The following is a 23,616-nucleotide window of genomic DNA, read 5'->3' as shown; positions in this document are numbered from 1 at the left end:
ATAGTCCATGAAACCATTACATGTTCCTGGTCAAATTGAAATGTTTACACCGTTAGAGTCCTCCAACAGTGAAAGCCAATGTTCTTAAAGTCTCAATAGTTAACATTAATAAGTGGTACGGACATGATTAATTACACAATTACGATACATGCTTTGATATATAACCCTGTGTTATAGTTATAAGCCGATATAAGGAACTTTTTAATGTCTAATAATGCACACCCTATGAAGACACATTTTATAATAATAGACGCGCAGGAGTTTAAATGACGATGCCAAAATTAAAACACAAATGTGCCAAAACACATGCAAATGAAGAAACATCTTCACCAACTTGAAGGAACATGCGCAGGGTTTATTGAAACCATTGCATAAATTAAACGCTGCAAATACCAAATGCAGCAAGAATCTCAAAACACACCTGAAACGGGGACACTAAAAAGTGACGCACACAGCTGGGACCGGAGCACTTGTTGATGTTTGGGGGTTATAAGTGGGCCTACTGTCGCTGTTGTTGGAAATTCACCTAAAATATGAGTTTTTTCAGCTTATTTTAACAATGTGATCGCATGATTCTTTCTGATATTATGGCAGATCTGCTGTAAGCTATCTAGCTAACGTAGCTAACCTAGTCATTTCAAATATAAGAACAATTATGAAACAACATCAACAAGCACAACAAAGGGACAACAAGTCCCCTGGCTACTATTGTGCTTTGAGTTTGAGTTATAAAGCAATAATTCAATGTCAACATAATGCTTTTCATTCCTTTGTTTGTTGTTGTAAAGACCAGAGCAAATCCAAGACTAATGATGACTAAAGATGTGACAATGACATGATACAATATCTGACAGAATGTACATTTGAGAGCAAGTATCCATTTAAAAATATGCCAAAACAAACTTTATTCCAAATAAACAACAACAAAACATGCAGTGTTTTCATTTCTTGGTTTGCAATACAGTAGAGAGAGGGCTCAGAATAATACATGTGTAAAGTTATAAGCAGTTCAATTTAAAGATGACTTTTATACACAGCAGTGTGAATAAGTGTGAATACATTGAGTTGTTAAAGCTCAACAATGTGTTTTGATTAAATGAAAATCTTAAGAATTATAATTTGAAAGTGGTAATTTTACTATATTTCTACACATTTAAAGTGTTGATACTAAAATGTAAGCAGCTTCTGAAAGTGCTTGTAATCTCCTGCTGACATCAGCAGGTGGCGCTGTGGTCTCACATTAATGTGACTTCAGGTTCCTGTGCTGCTGTGTCAAATCTTACATTTAGATTCAGATTGTTTTCTTGTTTATAGTGAAACGTATGTGTTACTTTAAAAATTGTTAATATCAAATTACATATCCGAACATGAATTAATTTTTCAAATGTACTGACATAAGCAACATTTCTGACATAAGCATAACTTAACTCAGCATAACTCAGTTCAGTTGTTACGTTCAGCCGTGTTTTGTGCCCACATCAACGTCCAAATACAGCCCCATCTCTCCCAGACCCACCTGGTGACGTACTTGCTATGATTAATCTGGACACCTCCGCGAACACCCTTTACGTAAACCAATCAACATGCCAGGAGCCAGGATTCGATCTGGGAAGTGACGAGATCCAAGCGAGGGGCACTGAAAAAGCTCTCTGCCAGAGTTGGGAACCACCTTCCTCCAGATCCTTCCCAATCCAAACTAGGGCCTTTCACGCATGAAATACACCGGCCGAATGTCAGCCATCATTGGGGCAGAGGTTCCAGAGGTTCCTGTCCATAACCCCCTCTGGGAACCCTTTTTGGTCCCCATTGTTAACCTCTAAATCAGAATCATTGCTGTGGCAGAGGTGAACCCCTGAATCTCTCACTGCAGACGTCCTCTGGACTCACACAGACAAGATGGCCACAGGAAGCCACACTCGACTCACAAGGGCCACCCTATTGTCGTCTTAAAGGGTCAGGGAATGAGGGAGGGACGGGGAAAGCTCCAGAGCTGGCATCAGAAACAAGGTAACTGGTGCCTGGGGAAACATTTGTGATGCTAAATGATGGTAAAACCCCCCCTAAAACAGGTGCAAGGGTCTTTTGAAGTGTCAATGATCAATGTGTGTCCTATAGGATGTAACCCATCACATTGGTTAAAAGACTGCTCCTGTCAAAGTATGATCCTCTACATGTCAACACACTCTCTTTGACTGAAAGCATCACTCTGAGCTGTATGTGTATGTTACATCCTGTGGGTCTTAACAACATAGTATTCTGTGATATATAGTGTCTCAGCTGTTTGTGATTGAGCTGAATGTAGTGATGAGCTGCATCCTCACAGGGTTCATCTTCAGTTTCATGGAGATACTTTTCTATTATCACCTGCTGCCTTCCCTCATCAATTATACATCACAGCTACAGTTCACTGACCCGCAATACTGCCCACTCAACCTTACTGTGTGTGTGTGTGTGTGTGTGTGTGTGTGTGTGTGTGTGTGTGTGTGTGTGTGTGTGTGTGTGTGTGTGTGTGTGTGTGTGTGTGTGTGTGTGTGTGTGTGTGTGTGTGTGTGTGTGTGTGTGTGTGTGTGTGTGTGTGTGTGTGTGTGTGTGTGTGTGTTTGTATTACATTCAAGGTCAAATACTAGCCTGGCCTTAACCCCGCCCCCTGTCCCGCCCACTTGAGGACAGGGTTTCCCTCTCAGTGGAGTTTGACCTTTGACTATGAACTGGTTCAGTATATAATTTACTCTCAATACATCTGATGAATCAATATGTGTATTTAAATGTTCAGTCTGCCCGAAATAGACCGAACACTAATGAATTGATCTCTCAATTATTGAAAATAATAGTAATAATAATGGGTTTCATTTATAAACCACTTCATATTTGAGTGCAAATCCCGATGTGCTACATGCAGTGAGCATGGAACAATATAAAACAGTACACAACACGGTAAGATTAATAAAAATCAGTAAAAACAAACAATACAAAAGAAATAAAAGGGTAGTAATAAATCAAATAAAAGGTCTAGGAAAAGGCTCTATTGAACAGATGGGTTTTGAGGCCTTTCTTAAAAGCCTCCACGGTCTGTGGTGCTCTCATGTGGTCGGGGAGAGCATTCCACAGTCTGGGAGCAGCCGAGCAGAAAGCCCGGTCTCCCATAGTACGGAGCTTGGTCCGAGGAGGTTGGCTTTGCTGGAGCGCGAGGTCCGCAAGGAAGTATGAGGGGTGAGGAGTTCCTTGAGGTAGGGGGGGGGGGGGGGCAGTTCCATGGATACATAGGACTCCACCCAGCGGATTCCAACCAAAAACCCAGCAGATCCCAGTGGCTGGGGGCGTTGCCAAATTGCTAGAACGCATTGCCAAATTTCCCCATTTGTTAAGTTACAGGATTTAACCATGATTTAACCTGGAGACCTTGAATTCGATCCTCAGTTTCACGGGTAGCCAGTGTAGTGATTTCAGGATGGGGGTGATATGATCATATTTGCGCACCCTCATCAGGGTCCTAGCAGCGCTGTTCTGAATGTACTGAAGCTTCTGGATGCTTTTGTTAGGGATCCCGATGAGGAGTGCATTGCAGTAGGAGGAGACAAAGGCGTGGACTAGCTTTTCCGCGTCCGACAGATATGAGTGTTCCTGAGGTGATAAATGGAGTTACATTACATGTCACTTGTTAGACGCTTTTATCCAAAGCGACTTACATACTCAATACTGTGGACAATCCCCACAAGAGCAATTTGGGGTGAAGTGTCTTCAGGGACACAACGACATGCTGACTGCAGTGGGGTTTGAACCTGTGACCCCCTGATCCGAACACCAACACACAACCCACTGCGCCACACACCTCCCTAGTTCTAGTTCTTGCACAGCTGTTTAATGTGAGCCTCAAAGGTCAGATGGGCGTCCATTTTCACACCCAGGTTGGTGACTATTGAGGAGAGGGTAATGTTATTAATTGTTATTTTGCGGCTGACTGACGGTATGCATGCAGCATTAAGTGACTCATCTTATCCTATAGAATATATTATTTACTATACATGTAGTGAACAAGATTGAAACATCCCAAAAATTAAACTAAATTACATAAATTATGATGCACAAAATAAACCCACTTTCTTACTCGATCATCAGTTCTGATACCTTTATACATCTAGCTATTTATTTAATTTCCTCAAAATTGATCCTCATTTGGATGGATTTGTTGAATAAAGAGAGGAAAACATTTTGGTTTTGAATGTTTAAAAACAACCAGATTTATACATTTTCTTTATGCAGTCTCAACGTGTTTACAAAACCGAAGCCGTCAGTAACAAAGGCTAACCTTACAAAATGTCCATACTAAATAACATTATCTTGTTAAGAAACTTATAAAAATATAAAATCAGCCACATCTGAATCATTTTAATCAGCTGAGAGAAAAACAAGAAGACCGAACTAAACAGTTTTGATAAAAGAAAAACAACAGAGAAACCAGATAAGAAGAGTTTGAAGATTAGAAAAGAATAGAAACCATCATAAAAGGCTAAGCAGTTTTGTTGTTGATTCAACTTGATGGGGATTTATACAGATGTAGTTGCTATGCAGCATCTGGACTACATGCTGAAGAGTTTCTGTAAATCCTTTGACAGAAAAGCCTCATCTCATCCCTTTATACACTTGAAACCCTCCTGCTTCTGCCAGCCGGACGCTGAGAGACGCTGAAGTGATCCAGATGTTGCTTCACAGATAACCTTTCCCAGCGCAGGGAGAAACAGAAACCTCAGCAGTCAGTCTCCATCATCGCCAGCCCTCCCTTTAAATCAGCGTGTTGTAGCTTTATGCACAAGCTTTAAGGATCAAAATCAGTTCTGTTTAGAAACGTCTAGAAAGATTTCCATCGAATGGCAGAGAAGATGGTGTGGACGAAGTAGAGGAGGGTCGCCACGTACGAGAAGACCTGAAGAGACAAGGAGAACGTCAGGTGAATGAAGTGAGTCACACCCTCGGAGAATGATTTCAAAGGATAAGACATAATAATCTGCCCAGTAGAGTCCCAGCACCTTACCAGCATGTTTCCACCTTTATAGAGGACACATTATGGTCACTTTCAGGTTCATATTTGTATTTTGTGTCTCTACTGTCATGTTTGGACAGGAGAGAAACTCTAAAGCCTAAAAAAGTATCGTTAGGCTACAACAGCACGGTAAAATAACTCATGTCCACATCACTAAGATAAAGGCGGGCTTCATCACGGCCATCATGGAAACTCATCTATTCACTCGTCTCATTTTAGCCTTGTTGTGTTTATACTCACACTCTTGCAAACTTAAAGGTCCCCTATTATACTGTTTTTCATCAATATACTACAGGTCTCAGATCATTTCAGAACATGTTGATGTAGAAGAGACATGAAGAAGAGGGGACACATGTTGATGTAGAAGAGACATGAAGAAGAGGGGACACATGTTGATGTAGAAGAGACATGAAGAAGAGGGGACACATGTTGATGTAGAAGAGACATGAAGAAGAGGGGACACATGTTGATGTAGAGGAGACATGAAGAAGAGGGGACACATGTTGATGTAGAAGAGACATGAAGAAGAGGGGACACATGTTGATGTAGAAGAGACATGAAGAAGAGGGGACACATGTTGATGTAGAAGAGACATGAAGAAGAGGGGACACATGTTGATGTAGAAGAGACATGAAGAAGAGGGGACACATGTTGATGTAGAGGAGACATGAAGAAGAGGGGACACATGTTGATGTAGAAGAGACATGAAGAAGTGGGGGACACATGTTGATGTAGAAGAGACATGAAGAAGAGGGGACACATGTTGATGTAGAAGAGACATGAAGAAGAGGGGACACATGTTGATGTAGAAGAGACATGAAGAAGAGGGGACACATGTTAATGTAGAAGAGACATGAAGAAGAGGGGACACATGTTGATGTAGAAGAGACATGAAGAAGAGGGGACACATGTTGATGTAGAAGAGACATGAAGAAGAGGGGACACATGTTGATGTAGAGGAGACATGAAGAAGAGGGGACACATGTTGATGTAGAAGAGACATGAAGAAGTGGGGACACATGTTGATGTAGAAGAGACATGAAGAAGAGGGGACACATGTTGATGTAGAAGAGACATGAAGAAGAGGGGACACATGTTGATGTAGAAGAGACATGAAGAAGAGGGGACACATGTTGATGTAGAAGAGACATGAAGAAGAGGGGACACATGTTGATGTAGAAGAGACATGAAGAAGAGGGGACACATGTTGATGTAGAGAGACATGAAGAAGAGGGGACACATGTTGATGTAGAGAGACATGAAGAAGAGGGGACACATGTTGATGTAGAGAGACATGAAGAAGAGGGGACACATGTTGATGTAGAGAGACATGAAGAAGAGGGGACACATGTTGATGTAGAAGAGACATGAAGAAGAGGGGACACATGTTGATGTAGAGAGACATGAACAAGTGGATTTTGCATAATAGGTGACCTTTAAACTAGAAACCTTGATCAGGTCAAGACAAGAGGAAACGTGGTGGTCATTTGTGAAGATTATTTTACTAAACAAAACATGTGTAACTTATTTACTTTAAACCAATGGAAAAATCACATTAGCTTTTTGTTAATGGAACCAGAGCAATGCTAACTTCCAGATTTGCCTACAAACATACACATTCCTGCACTCTGCTCAGGTCTGTGGTCCTGAACCTTACTGTGTTTGGTTCTCTTTATTAGTTTGCACGATATAATCCTCTCTGCAGATAATTTAACATCCGTTTACCATGAACCAGCCTGACTCACCACTGCAGAGATGTCCAGTTTGTAGTTTTGGGAGTTGAGTGGGGTCGTCTCTTTGATCTCCAGGGTCACTTTGGCCAAAGCCACCGAAGCACTGAGGTAGAAGAAGGCTGCGATGCCGTGATATGCAAAGTCCTGACAAACAAGGAAGGGAAAACAAAGTGTGAGAGATTCCTTATGGTGTGATGTTAGTCAGACATGTGCTGAACTGTCTCCACTGCCAGAGAGTCAAAATACACACCAACACATTCTTTAAAAAAACTGTAACAAAGAGAAAGGTTAGTCATGGTGTCCTGCTATGTTATCACAATTGTTTGGGAATATCTCTCAAGTGCGTTCAAGTTGCTCTATTATCTGAGAGCTGAGGATAGGCTGGAATTTCTCTCTTTCACACATGTGTCTAATTCCAACTGCACTGAGTTAGCAGCCAAAGATCCAACATAAGACTCAAACCTAAAAGGAAGGCAATCAAGGTTGTTATGGGAGCATTATCATGTTGATTCTTTACTTAAAAGCCCTAAATCTCATATTTCACAGCGTCCAGGAATGCACCAATATGAATTTCTCTTAAGGAGTTTCCAAACTCATAAATGTATGCAATGTGAGAACTTAATGTGGCACTACATATTACACACATGTTCAGGTTCATATCAGTATGTAGTGTCTCTACTGTGACATGTCTCCATGCTTTAACGTTCAAAAAGCTCTTTATTGTTCTCATACTGTCTGTGCTGCAGCACCTCTTTTCACCCTCTGTCTGAAACCAGAGCCCAGTCTGCTCTGATTGGTTAGCTGGCCGGCTCTGTTGTGATTGGTCAACCGCTAAGAGATTTCCCGCCGCTTAGACTATCAAGTACAATGTGTTGGAGCGCTAGCCAATAGAAGCGCGAGTGTGACATAGTGATGTCACTATGTTCCTTAAGAAAACAAAGAAGTCCAATGGAGGAACCAACAGGAACTTTTTAAGACCCAACAGACACATTTCTACTCCACAGTGTTTTTTGGAGAGAGTTCTCGAGAAAGCAGAAACCAGCAAACAATTGGCATGTTCAGGTTTTCACACACATTTCTCTATTTAGACAAATTCATTGAGATCAATGTTTGACAAATATATATAAGATGAATCTCAAATTGATTGAGGGAAATGATGAGCAGGAATGAAGGGTGCACCACTTTGTCTCAAACTGCAGAGAGTCAAAGTCTTCCTGATTCAGTTTTGAGTGTTTTGTGTCTTTGCTAAGATGTGTTGAAGACTTACTGCTGCGGCCCAGGAGCCTCTGTTGTTATGCGTCCCGCAGAAGAACATCACCATCCAGATGAAAGTCATGCAGAAGCAGAAGAGGGAGACGAACATGACCCAGGCCTGAGGGTTCGCCGGCACCACCAGCGTGCACGCCACCAGGATCCAGACCAGACCCCCGAAGACCTGCAGGGACACCAGAGAGGCGTGAGAGGAGAGACAGCATGTGTTTACTGCGTCTAGCGATTGTTTTGTCATCAAATCAGCTCATTATTACTCGATCACTTTCTATCAAATGTCAGATGATAATGAGTGAAGTCAAACAATTCAAACCCAAATACATTTAATTTAAATCAAATGAAATGGAGAAAAATGTGTCTCTTCCAAAAGATGTTCTGATTTTAAAAATAGTTGCACATTATTATGTTTAAAGAGGACATTATGTTCATTTTCAGGTTTGAGCCTCTGGGACATGTCTCCATGCTTTAATGTTCCTATTTTCACCCTCTGTCTGAAACCAGAGCCCAGTCTGCTCTGATTGGTTAGCTGGCCGGCTCTGTTGTGATTGGTCGACCACTTAAAAGGTGTCCCGCCCCTAAGTTATCACATACAATGTGTTGGAGTGCCAACCAAAATAACCTCAAGTGTTACATAGTGATGTCAAAGTTTCCTAAAAAATGCTTGTGTTCCTTTTTGCACACAGCTTCACAATCTGCTTGCAAATCCCTCCGTCTGATTCTTGATGGATTAGACTTCATTTGCTGTATGTTGGGATGTCTTCTAACATCAATTATCATATCCTTGGTACGGAAAGTTGAAGATGAGATTCCTCACCCCCACAAAAAAGTTGCGAAAGACTGGGTTGTGGCTGGTGTCATTGTCTTGGAACCTATAGTCATCTGCAAACCTGAACATCTACTTATAAGTTGATGTGTGTTTCCTTTATTCTGTCCACCCTGTATTTCCAGCACAGAGCAGGGCGTAACTGGCTCAGTTCACACCTCTGATGATTGACAGACTGCATTATTCATGGATTCACCTAGAATCCACCTGCTCACACGCTGTGTTTCTGTTTGAATTAATGCATGAGCTAATGTGAACACGATTGTAGCATTCCTCCTCATCTCAGACTTTACTGACGTCAAATCATCACAGTAAAAGTATTTATATATTTTCGTATCAGCTAAAGCTTTGATTCCATCTCTCCTGCGTCACACAGGCTAATTCTAGGAATATTATCTCTGTCTAATGTCTGGCTGCTGTGACCCCTTCACCTCCTTTCATACTTCTTTTGTTTGGGAAATATTTCAGATGTAGGAAGGAACATTATTTAGATTCATAGAAACAGCCTCAGGACAAAAGACAATATTCCTGTGGTTCAAGTTTAGCAATGGGTGAAACTTCACTTCTGTGTCATTATTTATAATTAGCCATTTGAGTCAGATTGTCAACAGTTTATTTTTTAGCTAATAAAAAGGTCAACTTGTCATCAGACAGTAATGATTTCCAAGATTGCATTTCAGCCATTGTTTACCTGCATGCAACCAAAGCCTGCTCCAAACCTGATTAGTCAATACTCCAAAAACCAGCTCGCTTCTGGCATCAAATCCTGTCCCATTTAAAGCCAACAGAACCAATAATACCTCTGATGTCTTATTGTGTTGTCTTACTTAGCTCATATTTATAGATTAGAGATTGTTCCTTTAATAAAAGTGAACAACATTTCAATTTCACTTCCCGAAACCTATGACAATCTTCTCTATCTGAAACTACAAGATCACAGCAGCAGCTTCCCATCAGGCTTGAATGAGAGGCCCATTATGAAGTACTCTATAGCTCAATTATCAAAACAAAGAGTTAAGATTGATTGCAGTCAAACCGGTGGGAAGATTAAGTAATTCCTTGTTCGCACCGAGTATCTGTTCTCTTCAGGAAACACAAATAGTAAAAGCAGAAGCTGAATTTGTGTTTGAAGGAGTGAAATGATAACAGAGACTCAGGGGAAACTGCAGGTGATGTGAAGATGTTCACCAGTCAGTCGGTCTCCCACACAAGAAACCAATTAATAATTCACTGCTTTGTTACTATCCACAGTTTTTAGTCTTTACTAATTAAACTGTTTTCATTGGCGTGCATAACAAGGCAGCTGACCAAAGACAGACAGTCACTCACACACAGAACACAATTATAATTTTAATATCAATCAACTTTAACTTTAACTTTCATGCAAGATGCAGCCACAAGTGCTTTACAGATAAAGACAAGATACATTAAAATAAAGTGAGTGAAAATAAAGACTATGAAACATAATTAATAACAAGTTAGGTCACAAAACAATCAAACATGAAAAGTTATACCACTAAAAGTACCCCAAATTAAAAAGATAGCTCTTTAATTTAATTTTAAAATGTCAGGGGTTTGCTTTTCTAAGATCCAAGGGGAGGCTTTTTCAATATGAAGAGTTTAAAACGTTTTCTTGCCGATGTTGTTTTTTAGGCAGTTTTGAGTGTTTACTAGTTCAAACTCAGGGTGTTTTCATTGGCGTGCGTAAAGTGGCAGCTGACCAAAGACAAGACAGTCACCGACACTCAGAACAACTATAAAACGTTCTCTGTAAGATGTTGCTTCTTACCAGTTCAGGCAGGTAGAGGATGTCCGGGATGGTCGTACATATCCCGATCCCTCTGGGGAGGTTTCCCATGGTCGCAGTGTTGGAGTCCATCATGCTGCTGCTGCTGCTCGGACTGATCCGGCGCTCAGAGCTGCTGCTGCGTGTTAAACCAGGTGGATCCGTCCGGAAAAACCGGAATCCCCATCAGCCGAGCAGAGACACGCCCGGCGGCCGTCAGACACCGGGAGGAGCAGAGAGAGGATGTGGATCTGCTGTAGGATCAGAGAGAGATAGTGGATCTGCTGGAGGAGTGGAGAGAGATAGTGGATCTGCTGGAGGATCAGAGAGAGGAAGTGGATCTGCTGGAGGATCAGGGAGATTCAGAGTGAGACAGACTTATCAATGTTTGACCAGCGTTAATAATTGATCAGCATGACAACCTTCAGCAGCAGCATCAACACAATAAGACTGATACAATCAGATAATCTTTTTATTGAATTTGATGGCAATCATTATTGAATATCTTATCACTTGTTTTGAACAATATGAGGCCATAACATGGATGTTATCAGTTGTTTTTGCTACCTTACCTCTAATGCTTCAGTAACTGCACCCACCAGAAGCTAGGCCAGAAGGGGCAAATCTGACATAATTATTTTGACTTTCACTTTCACTTAACTTTTGGTGCCTAAAAGGAAAGGTATCATGGTTTGGGTAACCATAAATCGTCCGACGATCGTCAATTATCAACTCTACTTATGATCCACGTGGCGTCAGGCCCGCCCCTCCGTACATGCAGATCACGCAGACTGCGTGGGACCTCATCTTTCGGAGGGAGCCTCATCTGAAGCGCAAATGCGGCGCAATTAGTGCAAGCGCGCCACAGTTTCGCACCTCATATTCGCCGCTGCCAGGCTCCGGTTCACGCGCGTGCTCCACTCGTCGTCATCGTCGTCGTCGTCGTCCCCCCCCCCCCCCCGTCGACGCTATAGCGAAACTGGCGTCACCCACTGGTTTGTGGACTACTGTTTTGAAGAGCTGATTTAGTCCATCGTCATTTTGTTCATCTTTTTAACACAAAACAATCAACTTTCATGAACTGAACTAGGCCTACATGGTAAAAGGGTCAAGGTTCTAAACAAAAACACAGACAACAAAGGTGTAGGAACTGGGGTTGGTCGCTTCAAAACATCATTGAAGAAGTGGGGCCTGGCAGACAGTGCTGCATGCCAGTGTGGTAACCCTGAACAGACTGCCGAACACATAATCACCACCTGCCCTTTATATAGACCACCCTCGGAAGCCAGCCTCTTCGACTTAGGACCAGAGATGCGGGCATGGCTACACGCAGGGCCGGCCCTCGGCATAGGCAGTATAGGCGAATGCTAAGGGCGCATCAACCCATAGGGGGCGCCGAAAATTGGGGAGAAAAAAAAAATAAAAAGTTAGAAATAAAAAAATAAAAAGATTTTTATTTCATAACAACACAATTTATTTGTGTTAATTTAAAAATAAATCTAACTCCCAAAAAACGTACACAGCTTCTGTGTGCTTTTATTAACATTGGAATTTACTGTGTGAGCGGCCGCGGGGGGAGAGCTTTAGAGAGCTCTCTCCTGAAAGACTGAGCGGCTCTGATAACCTCAGCTCAGTGAGGTAAAGGCACACCGTTATATGATCATTATAGTTATAAAAAAATAAGAGAATAGGTGAAAAACAGGTATAAAATACTATATGACAGTACAAAAAAGTTGTTATTAATAAACAAGAATACAGTTTGAAAGAGGAGTGATTTGTAAAATATCCATAAAGAAAAAGAAAATCTGCTTAGAGTTCTGTTTCATCTGGGTGTTGAGAGATGTATCCATAGATTTCCTAATGTTGCTCTCAAAGTACACCAGATTGATGCTTTTAACTTCAATATTAAAAAAAAAAGTCTTCCCGGGGGTGCATGCCCCCGGACCCCCCTAGAGAAGGTGAGGTCCCCCCCCCCCCACTTAAATCATGTTCAAATGGATAGGAAACTAGATAGAGTTACAGTCTTTCTGTTTTGGTGGTCATGCCACAACCGTGCACGCGCGAGTCATAGTAAGTGTAAGTGTCTGCATTTGGGGGGGGGGGCGCCAGCTAAAATCTTGCCTAGGGCAGCAAATTGGTCAGGGCTACACGACACTGAGTTGGACCTCTGACGTTACACGAAAGAAGAAGACAGAGATTACAGGTTACAGTTCACTTATCGATCTGCAGGTTTCCGCATGGATGTAACTTAACTGTACGTACATTTCGTATAGTATATTTGGACTATGTAGGCAGTTAAAGTGGCTCAACGTTGAATTTTGGTTACCCATGCCACACGAAATCCGAACAACCGAAGCAGACTTTCTGACTCTTTATACTATGTCTCCCGACTTCCTCCTTATAATTACTACAGCCGCTGAAGATCACCGCATTCATGTATTCCTATCGATGAATAATCATTTGAATATATGATAATGGAAAATCAACCTTCTGTAGCTTGTTGGTGCTCAAGTGATATTAATATACAACATTAGACAGAGTCCAGGTGGTTGAAGGTGGATAATTCCTCTAACAGGATGATTTACAATAGACTATTGGAAGTGACGGTTCTAGACCAATTTAACTAGGAGGTGCCAGGCTGGGGCCAGATATGGCGCGTTTCCACTGCAGCGGGGTAGCCTCGTTTAAGCGTCCCTAAGCGTCCTCGCTCTGGCCTCGGGCTGCCTCGCTGGCCGGCCCAGGCCGTGGCGCATTTCCATTACAGTTTAGGACCTGGGGTAGCAACGCAGTGTAGGCGGGGCGATCGGCTTTGTTTTTGTTCACATTTAGAGTTGTTCCGTCGAGCTCCCGCTGGATTTGATCATCCCCAATGAGATGTAGGAACGTCGTCACCTCCTCGGTCGACCACGGTGTGCTTTTCTTAGAAGTAGCCATTTTTGTAGCTCCTCCGTTTACAAAATGCTGTGTATAAAAATGCTGCAAGCTTGCTTCTAGATATATATGCGACGCTAGGGATGAACTCGCGCGCAAACTTGTGACGATTCTCTCTGACCAATCAGCAGTCGAGAGTGTTGACGTCACTAGTTCAGCCCTGGCCCTGGTCTGAGGGAACCACGATTTTATGAGGCCGGAAAAAGAGGGAAAAAGTACCCGCTGGCCGGTACTAGGCTATATGGAAACGCCACCAAAAACCGGCCTGGCCGCTTGAGGACGGTTAAGGACGCTTAAACGGGGCTACCCGCTGCAGTGGAAACGCGGCATTATTTCATGAGAGGGGCCAGACCCGGCGGCAGACATACGTCTCTGGGCGGGCATTTGATTTACCAGGGCGGGCCCACCCCGAAACTTACATTTCCCGGGAAATCTGAATTGTCAAGGGGGGGGGGGTGAGGGAGGCGCTCGTGAATTGTTGTTACGGAAACAGAGGGGTTTAGGCTGTTGACGGTCTTATATACATCCATTGGTTGGTTTTGTGGCACATTTGTAACGCTGTGTCAATCCTGCAATTTCCCCACAAGTGAAAGAGTTGACATGCTGAAAACCCAACCCTGCAGCCCCGGGGGGTCTGGGGGGATTGTCCCCCAGGAGCTATTTTGAAATACTAACATAAAATACACATTCTGGTACTCTCTTGAGAAGAAAAATAAATACATCTATTACTACACGCCATATTTAAAAAAATGAATGCCATTTTAGTTTTCTGTTAGCCTACTTTGTTCTGAAAGCTGAACCTGCTGTTCCTCACTGAAGAGGGAAGAGGCTGTGTGAATTACTTTACATTGTGGATAAGGGTAGCCCCCATTGTTCTGTGTGTCAAAATGAAAGACAGCCCACACACCTATCAATCATCAAACCGTGGGGTCTTATTTCATTACATGTTGATTTCTATCAACACGTAATGTTGTATCGATGTATATACCTGTACTACAGCAAAAGTATTCTCCGTCGGGACTTCCTGCAACAACACAACGCCGTTATCTTCATTCTGATTGGCCAGAAGACATTATCAAAGATGTTCTATTGTGAAGACGATCACTACGTGACAAAAGTTTTCAAAACCGTTTCTAGTCTTCGGTATTTCCAGACAAGTGGCTACTGAAATCAATCTTACTAACTGGACTGCTGTCTGTGCAATTAACTCCGCGCGAGTTGGCGGACTTTATTTAGCTTACTTTAACATCATTTTTCATGGTGGGGCTAAGCCATTTCTTGGTATGGCTGTAGCCTACCCCAGTATACCCTGGCGCCGCCACTGAACATAATAATAAAACAATTAAAATGTTGTATTCAGCCCTGATTTAAACAGCGGGCCCAAATCCTGGATGGGCGGGCCCGGCCCCATGGGGCCCGCCCATGACGCCGGGTCTGGGAGGGGCACACAAAAGCGGGTTAAAAAAGACAAAGACAGTATAAAGTAATTGTATAAACATAAAATACAGTAATTGGTATCTGTTTTTGTAAAAGATTTGTTTTAGTAAATTTAAGTTATAGTCCTTTGTTTCAGTATTTTTTTTCATTTAGAGTATTTGTTTTAGTAACTTCAAGTGACAATTTAATTAAAAAAACATTTGCTTTTATATAAGGTAATGAACAGTTTAATCTCCACTTTACATCCGGGTCCCTGATTAGATTTAGTTCTAATAAATCGTAATATTTTAACCTTTTCTTGGAGGGGGGTCACAGGGGGGTCCCTGGGCACTGGCCCCTGTTGCCCCCCCCCCCCCCCCCAGAACCGCCCCTGCCAATAGTGTCCAACTTATTATAGAAAAGGCTGAAATATAAGATACCTTGATATTTATCATGCGGTAACATTTGATCTCAATACAGTTTGTGACCCTGGAGCCTTTCACACCTCAGGCTGTAAACAACGGATCCATGGCAACAACAAACATCTCGTTTGTCAGGCGAGATGTCGACTAACACCTCTGATAATCGACAAGCGGGATCTGGTTTCCTGTCGCTGTCATCGGATCCTCCGGTCCGGAAAACGTACTCCTGATGGAGAAGAGTCGACACTCCTGAGGAGTATCTCTTCTTTGCTGCTCTCCAATCTACAAAGTTAGTGTACATGGTAAACATTAAACCTTTTGGCATTGTCATTTTGAGCATGTTAGCATGTTAACATTAGCATTTAGCTCAAGTATCACTGTGTCGAAGAAAAGTCTTGCTAACGTACTTGTTGACTCTTATTTTTGTTTCATTACACAATATAATGCAGTGTCTCCAGTTGAATGAGAAAATTAAACCAATATTTGATGTTTTCTTTCAACAGAAATAATAATTGAAAAGGAAAAGCCAGTCTGATGTAGCAGCTCTTCTGCTAGACAAAGAACCAAAGTGGAGGTTAAAAAAAAATATTCAGAAATATCAATAATAGTCATAATAATAATAATAATACTATGGATTTATTAAATGTACTTAAAAAAGTTTTCAAATGTTTAATACAAGCATAGAAACAAACAAACACAAATGAAAACACAAAATGCGACTTCAACAGAAATCAGTCAAAAAAAGAGGAGTCAGACTAAGATGTGTTGTCTAGGTCAGTGGTTCTCAAACTTTTTTCATTAATGTACCCCCTTTGAAAAGAAAATTCAGCCAAGTACCCCCTGATCTGCGCAAAAACAATTTGTTAAGGAAAAATGCCTATATAAAGAGGTACAGTACAGCGCTGCACCATCGGTGTCTGATTTATTAAAACAACAACCTTGTAACTGAGAAACACTTAAATGCTACATTTCAAATGTTTACAATCCATCACTAAATTCATGGCCAACCAATTTTAACATCATGCAATAACACTAAGATGACATTAGTTGCATTGAACTGATCTTTGTAATAAGTTGTATTTACAATGTAGTGAGAAACATGGGCTTGTGCTTCACTGAGGATCTTTGTCATTCTGACAGGGAGGCAAACAGTTATTACACTCTGCATTTTGAAATATGTGTAACTCTGTTCATATAAAACCCACACTGCTCAAACTTCCTTACTTTTCCCAAAATTGGTATATCTATTTATTCATTTATTTTGGGGCGTGGGGTATGGATAAAAAAATATATGAGCATTTTATGAGCATGGGATTTTGACCCATCATTCCTCATATAAACATATGCATAATGCTGCGCTATACTTTGCGGCCACAAGCCGTTGCCAAGCAACGCTTATTGTTTAGGTGTCCTTTGATAAGCAGGCAGTCATATCATTAACTAGAACTAGCTAGATCTATAACCGGACGCGAGAGAGAGATCAGATCAGCTGCTGCTGACAGAGAACACGCAGCTCTGCATGATCACAGCTCCGCCGCTGTGACGGACCGTTGAGTGGAGCAAAATTAAATACACTAAGAGTTAGACCTAACACACTTAGCTTGTTTATCTACTCTGGAACAAGCTATACTAGTTATACATATATTTATTCTTTACTGTCGGGTCACTTATTACTGGTTCAGCGAGCTGCACGAGACTGACGGGCTGTCAGGAGAGGGAGAGGAAAAGAGAGCACCCCGTTTATTGTTCCCATTTTATTATCCAGAATTACTGTAAACTTTTGAATAAAGTAATTAATCTACTATTAGTAGTTTGTTTAAATGCATTACTTATGTTGTTTTTTTCATTAACATAAAATACATCTCACGTACCCCCTGCAGTACTGCAAATGCAACGTACCCCTAGGGGTCCGCGTACCCCCATTTGAGAACCACTGGTCGAGGTAACAGTTTATGGTGACCCAAATAAACAATACATGTTTTAAAATATGTATCGGAGGCTTTATGTGCTAAGCTTCCAGAGTGATGCATCCCGAGCCGCTATAAATTCCTCCGTCTCTCTTTTGTCCTGCGGCTGATGGTGTTGTCAGGTGTCTAATCTCCAGCTCCATCAGCAGAGCGCAGCGCTGAATACTTTATTATAACGCACTGAATATGTAAGCACATATACTTAAGAGCTGTACTTAAGTTAAGTATTTCAATTTCCTGCCACTTTAGACTATACTCCACTACAGTTCAGGAAGAATCCAAGGTCATACAGGCTGAGCAACTCATGTAGTAATTGTCATTTTGTGGGGGATATGTTTTATTTACCTGAACGAATTTGTTATAATAAACCTAAAGATACTTATTAATTTCCTGAAAATGTTGTTTATTGACTCAGTATATTGGACAAAGAGATATAATAATAATAATACACTTTATTCACATCACTTTTCACACAAGAGATGCAGCTCCAAATACTGAAGAAAGTACTACAAAAAAAGGGCAACAAACAACACAATCCAACCATAAAAAGACAGTAGATGCTAAAATATGTGGATGAAATAATAACAGTGACCATCACAAATATTAAATGAGTTTGTTAATTGACCTTCTAAGTTGACGAGTTGTGTGACATTTTGTAAACAGAAGTTTTGTTTTAAGTGTTGCTGTTAAAGGAAGCCTTTACTTTAATGAATCAAGACTTTTCTACAGTTTTGGATGTTTTGTTCACCGTAAAGTGGAAAAAAACATTTCCTTCAGGAATAAAAAGTAATTGATAGACAAATAGTCATTTTGTGGGTGAAGTATTACTTTAAAGGTCCCATGTCATGGCCATTTCCACTGATCATAATTCCATTGTTGAGGTCTACTAGATTAGATTTATATTGTGCAATTTTCCAAACTCACATTGGTTTCTCATACAGCATCTCTGTAAACTACGTGTATTCACTGAATGCCACTCTCTGCCTTTAACGACTCGTTGTAGCTCCAATAGCTCCAGCCCCCACCCTCCCTGTGAGCACAGTGTGCTCTGATTGGTCGGGACGTTGTGAATCGAGCTGAGCTCCGTGGAGGTATGATTTCCTTGTTTAGCGATACACAGCCAAACACAGCCAAACTCATCCTGTCACACACAAAGTCACAGCCGAAGTAAAAACAATAAGTGTGGCTTGATATTGAGTAAGAAAAAGGTTGATAAACGCTGTGAGAATGGGTCTGCAGAGAGAATGGGTCTGCAGAGAGAATTTCGCCGCGATCCCAACTGTCTGTTATCAGCCTGCAGCCAGGGAGGAGAGATCAGCATGACATCATGCGTACCCGGAAGAATCAAATGGACAATGACGTATCTCCAACGAGGCATTTTGGGGAGGTATTTTCTGTGTTAGAGTTTTACTCGCTACAGGGTGTACTTTGAGGGTTTTGACTCTGCACACCATTTACATGCATAAAAACCTTCATAACACACAAGGGGACGGGTAATAACCGGGAAAAGCATGACATGGGACCTTTAAGATACAAATGTATTCAATTAAACATAACACTGTCCTATATTACATCGTGTCAGTAGTATGTTGGTCTGCATAGATGGCAAAAGTACACACATCCTTTCCTCAAGTAGACGTTCAGATACTCGTGTTTAAAAATACTCTGGTAAAAGTAGAAGTACTGACTAAACTTCTTTACTCAAGTCAAAGTAAAGAAGTATGAGCTTTGAAATGTACTTAAGTAAAAAGTACCCATAGCTACCAGCTGTTTTAAAGAGTACCTGACCTCCCTTTATATTAATAGAACAATAATGTCATTGTTAGCTAATTAATGTTTCCATGCTGAACAACGGCAACATTTCAATCATGAGAGACGTGATGTATGAAATACATGTTTAATACCGGACACGTGGTATAGAAAATTATGATTGACAGATTACAACAATGAATCAACTGATGTTTGGAGATTAGGCCCCGGTTTGTAGGATATCATTCAGGAGGGGAAAACCGCTCCGATGAACCCCCCGGGGTCTAGACACTGGTGGTGGTGATAATGGTTCGGTCTGGTTTGGAGGAAGAAGGATTAGCTTGGCCCTGAATTAGGAGACAGGAGGCGAAGGGGTGGAGGCGAGTTGTGCGTTGACACCTGAAATGACAACTGACAGAGAGGGAAGAGCAGATTTAAAGGGTTTAGCAGGTGCAATGATTGCTAGCTGGGGAGTACCCGCCCCTGATTACTTAATGGGAGAAGAGCTTGCAGTGACGTGTAACACCAGGGGTATGGTCTTCCTTCTTGAACTTGCGCTAAGCTTCATGACAACGTTTCCATTGGTCCCTCTTCTTTAGAGAAGACCAGGAAATGATGGATACACGCATCGTGTTCAAATCAATAGGCACGCAATGACTCTAAATAATAATGATCACGCCACCAAACACACATTCAAACTAAAGGAACCAGCTGTTTGGAAAATGAGAGAAGTAGAAAGTACAGGTATTTGAGTTCAACATGTAAGAAGTAGAAAGTACAGGTATTTGGGTTCAACATGTAAGAAGTAGAAAGTACAGATATTTGTGTTCAAAATGTAAGAAGTAGAAAGTACAGGTATTTGTGTTCAAAATGTAAGAAGTAGAAAGTACAGGTATTTGTGTTCAAAATGTAAGAAGTAGAAAGTACAGGTATTTGTGTTCAACATGTAAGAAGTAGAAAGTACAGGTATTTGTGTTCAACATGTAAGAAGTAGAAAGTACAGGTATTTGTGTTCAACATGTAAGAAGTAGAAAGTACAGGTATTTGTGTTCAACATGTAAGAAGTAGAAAGTACAGGTATTTGTGTTCAAAATGTAAGAAGTAAAAGTAGAAAGTCGTCAGAAAAATAAGTAGTAGAGTAAAGTACTGATACCAGAGAAATGTACTTAAGTAACGAATTATTTGTACTCCACTCCTTCCCCCCTCTGTTGGTCTGTTATATTGTGCTTATTCTGTATATTTATATTGTGTACTCGAGATGCTTTATAGATATATTTCACAGTATCTCTGTTATTTTACTTTCAATTGATGTGCAATGTATTTGAGTCCGTTCATGTTGTTTTAGTGATTCAGTAAATAATAAAAATAATGATAATCCTTATATTTATTATAGCGCTTTATCAATTACTCTCAAAGCACTTTACAAATACACATTACACATACAGATCATACATACATGTAATGGTCGTCTACTGTGGACAATACCCACAGGAGCAAGTTCAGGTGAAGTGTCTTGCCCAAGGACACAACGGCTTTACAGACGCAGCGCTGGCGGGCCACACCACCCATCTTCACACCTCAAAGTCATCGAGGCGCTTTTACAAGAACACATTGATATTATACATGTACTGTGGACAATACCCACAGGAGCAAATTCGGGTGAAGTGTCTTAAATTAAATGGGACTTTAGGGTGAGTTAAAGCAGGTTTTATTTAGCAGTTTGCAGTAAACAGACCTGACAGGTGTGGATCGGTTAAAGCTGACAAAGACGGATGGGCTGAAACGCCTCTGTGAGGAAACTGCCTGCGTGTCTGGCTGCAGTTCAAAAAGAGACGTGAGCTATGAGAGCTATTTTTATTGTGAGGAACGTGTGAACAGTTCAGTTTGGATCATCTTGTTTTACAGAATGTATTCAGTCACTATGATTTGCTGTTTCATATTGGAATGTGTTCAGAGTTATGAGCTGAAGAGATCCAGGTGAACAGGTTGCTTTTCACTAAGAGTACCACAAATACTGCAGTCAGGAAACAAGACTTAACGTTGGCAAGGAATCAAAAGGTGTTTCCAAAAAGTTATTTTTAAATATTTACATACGTGTTTGTAATTTATTAAGGACGATAAATACGCAACAGAGACCTGACATCTTCCATCCCTCTCATAATGTTGAGACCAAACAGTTCATTATTTTGGAGAAAAAAAATACCTCCCTGAATGTGAAAAATAAAAATAATAAAGTTTGTTTTGTCATTTTTATGAACTTTTCCAGCGTTACTTTGAAGGCCAGTAAAAACGTTATTTGCATTTATAGCAACAACAACTAAAAAAGTGTATATTGTCAAATATTAAGGTATTTGAATTGAACATATTTATAATAATTGTATTGTATTTAAGTTTTAAAATGTGTTCCCATTTTTTAATCACATTGTATTGTATTTATGTTGGATAATAGTCATGTATTTTAATAATGTATAGCTTTTTACCATGCTGGAATTATTAAAAGCTTTTAATTAACACATTATAATCATTTGTGCCTCTCGTGTATTGGTTTTAATGGTGAAGTCTTCTAATTATTGTGTCTGAGGAGGTCAATCTGTCTCTGAGCTGTTTCAGAATATCAGATCTGATCTGAAGGATGTCTGACGCTGGTTAACTTCACTCTGACGTGAAAACCACAGATGAAACTTCTGATAAAGACAAACATGTCCTCTGTATTTCTGTGACTATGCTTAATATATAATTATGTTACAACTATTATTCAAATTAAACTAAACAATTATTGTACAGATAACAAAAATGTAGTCAAATCATTGAGCTTGTAAAGATATAATGTTGATAAAGCCCTGTATGTGAATGTATCTGTATATTTAGGACTATTTTTAAGGCATTGCAAAAATATGTGTACCACTTAAAGCTATGTAACTTTACAATGGGAATAATATAATATATATTTAATGTTGCAGGCTGGCAGCTGTAAAGTTTGAATTCATTTTAGCTAAGTTTATATACTCCTATAGTTTCATATATAATAATAGTAATAATAACAAAAATAATAATCATTTTTATTAATAACCTGAATTTGGAAAGTAAAAAAACTTAAGTGACGTAAAAAATAAGAAGTAGCATGAAATTGAAATACTCAAGTATAGTACAAGTACCTCATGGTGCACCTTAAGTACAGTATCTGAGTAAATGCACCTACTTTTATTTCCAGCATGAATAATAACTCACTAATGTCAAGGTTGTGTCTTCCTGGTCGAATGTACTTATTGTAAGTCGCTTTGGATAAAAGCGTCAGCTAAATGCAATGTAATGTAATGTAATGTTTTCTGCCTCTTTATCTTATCAGCTTATTGGAATTCTGACTATATATTACTCTTTATAGTTTACTTAATCTGCATTAATTTCACATGTGCTCCAGCACTTAGTCTCAGTTTTATGACCGGTCAACTCTCGGTCACAGAGCCTGAGAGTCAGATAAGTGATTCAGTGCAGGTGTTAACGCCCCATCCCCCAATATGTGGTTTAACTCTCTGTAAACTAGTTAAATGGGCTATCGAGAGAGATACTGGGCAGATTTGACATGGCAACCCACCCGTGCAGTCAGAACCTTTGACTGTGTGACTTGTGAATTTCTCCGGCCGATGCTTGTATTAAAGATCCGTGTTTGACATCAAAGCTCCAACTCTCCTCGTGTCTCTCTGAGTCCTGACTCTCCATTGCTGCAGAAGTTTCCCTAACACTACTCTCTTGCACTATTTCTATTTTATTTTAATTTTTACCTTTGTTTTATTGTTTTAAGTCTTATATATATATATATATATATATATATATATATATATATATATATATATATATATATATATACTATGTTGCATTGTTGGAGGAGTCTGGGACTTCAGTTTTGCATTGCCATATCTGCACTAGCTCCTGAGCATATGACAATAAAGCAGGGGTGTCCAAACTACGGCCCGGGGATCAAAATGTGGCCCTCAAAATCGGCCCTCAGCAAATTCCAAAAGTATAATGACTTAAGTATAATTAACTTCAGTCAATTTAAGTTGAAAACATGTTCTAACAAATCTAAGTTGATAATAAAAAAGCCCAATAACTTATTTTCATAACAACCTTGAAATATACCCTTCATATTTCCTCTTATTATAGGCAATCTGAAGCTTCTGATTTAAGGAATGAGCTGCTAACAAAATAAATGAAACCCTATGGAGAGCTGTGATGTAGGCCGTTTTTCTCAAATATCAAGAATAATTTACCTACATTGGATTGATTTTTCCAACTTATAACGGAACTTATGAGGCAATATACCTCTAGGGAGTGGCACAGCCCTTCGTATATTTTTCTGTATGTGGCCCTCGGTGAAAAAAGTTTGGAAGCCTGTGAAAGTGAAGGTGCTGCAGTGCCCCCCGCTGGTCAGATGCCGCAAATATGTGCGCCAGTCTCCGCTGCTTTACGGTATTTGACGTGCGC

At 40.5% G+C, this 23,616-nt stretch overlaps 1 protein-coding gene across 1 annotated transcript; it reads right to left on the bottom strand.

Moving 5' to 3' along the window:
* Window positions 1-4,207: 4,207 nt before the first annotated feature.
* LOC117553424 (myelin and lymphocyte protein-like) lies at window positions 4,208-10,917 on the bottom strand. Its single transcript, XM_034227328.1, has 4 exons — window positions 10,653-10,917; window positions 8,039-8,206; window positions 6,784-6,915; window positions 4,208-4,921 (listed from the first exon to the last, which is right to left on the bottom strand). The coding sequence occupies exons 1-4, from the start codon at window positions 10,743-10,745 to the stop codon at window positions 4,847-4,849; spliced, it is 468 nt and encodes a 155-aa protein (XP_034083219.1). The 5' UTR covers window positions 10,746-10,917; the 3' UTR covers window positions 4,208-4,846.
* Window positions 10,918-23,616: the final 12,699 nt, after the last annotated feature.

This window comes from Gymnodraco acuticeps, unplaced genomic scaffold (genome assembly GCF_902827175.1).
Source record: "Gymnodraco acuticeps unplaced genomic scaffold, fGymAcu1.1, whole genome shotgun sequence".
Classification (NCBI taxonomy): Eukaryota; Metazoa; Chordata; class Actinopteri; order Perciformes; family Bathydraconidae; genus Gymnodraco; species Gymnodraco acuticeps.
The sequence above is the reverse complement of the archived record's forward strand: the minus strand, read 5'-3'. Positions and strand labels throughout refer to the sequence as shown.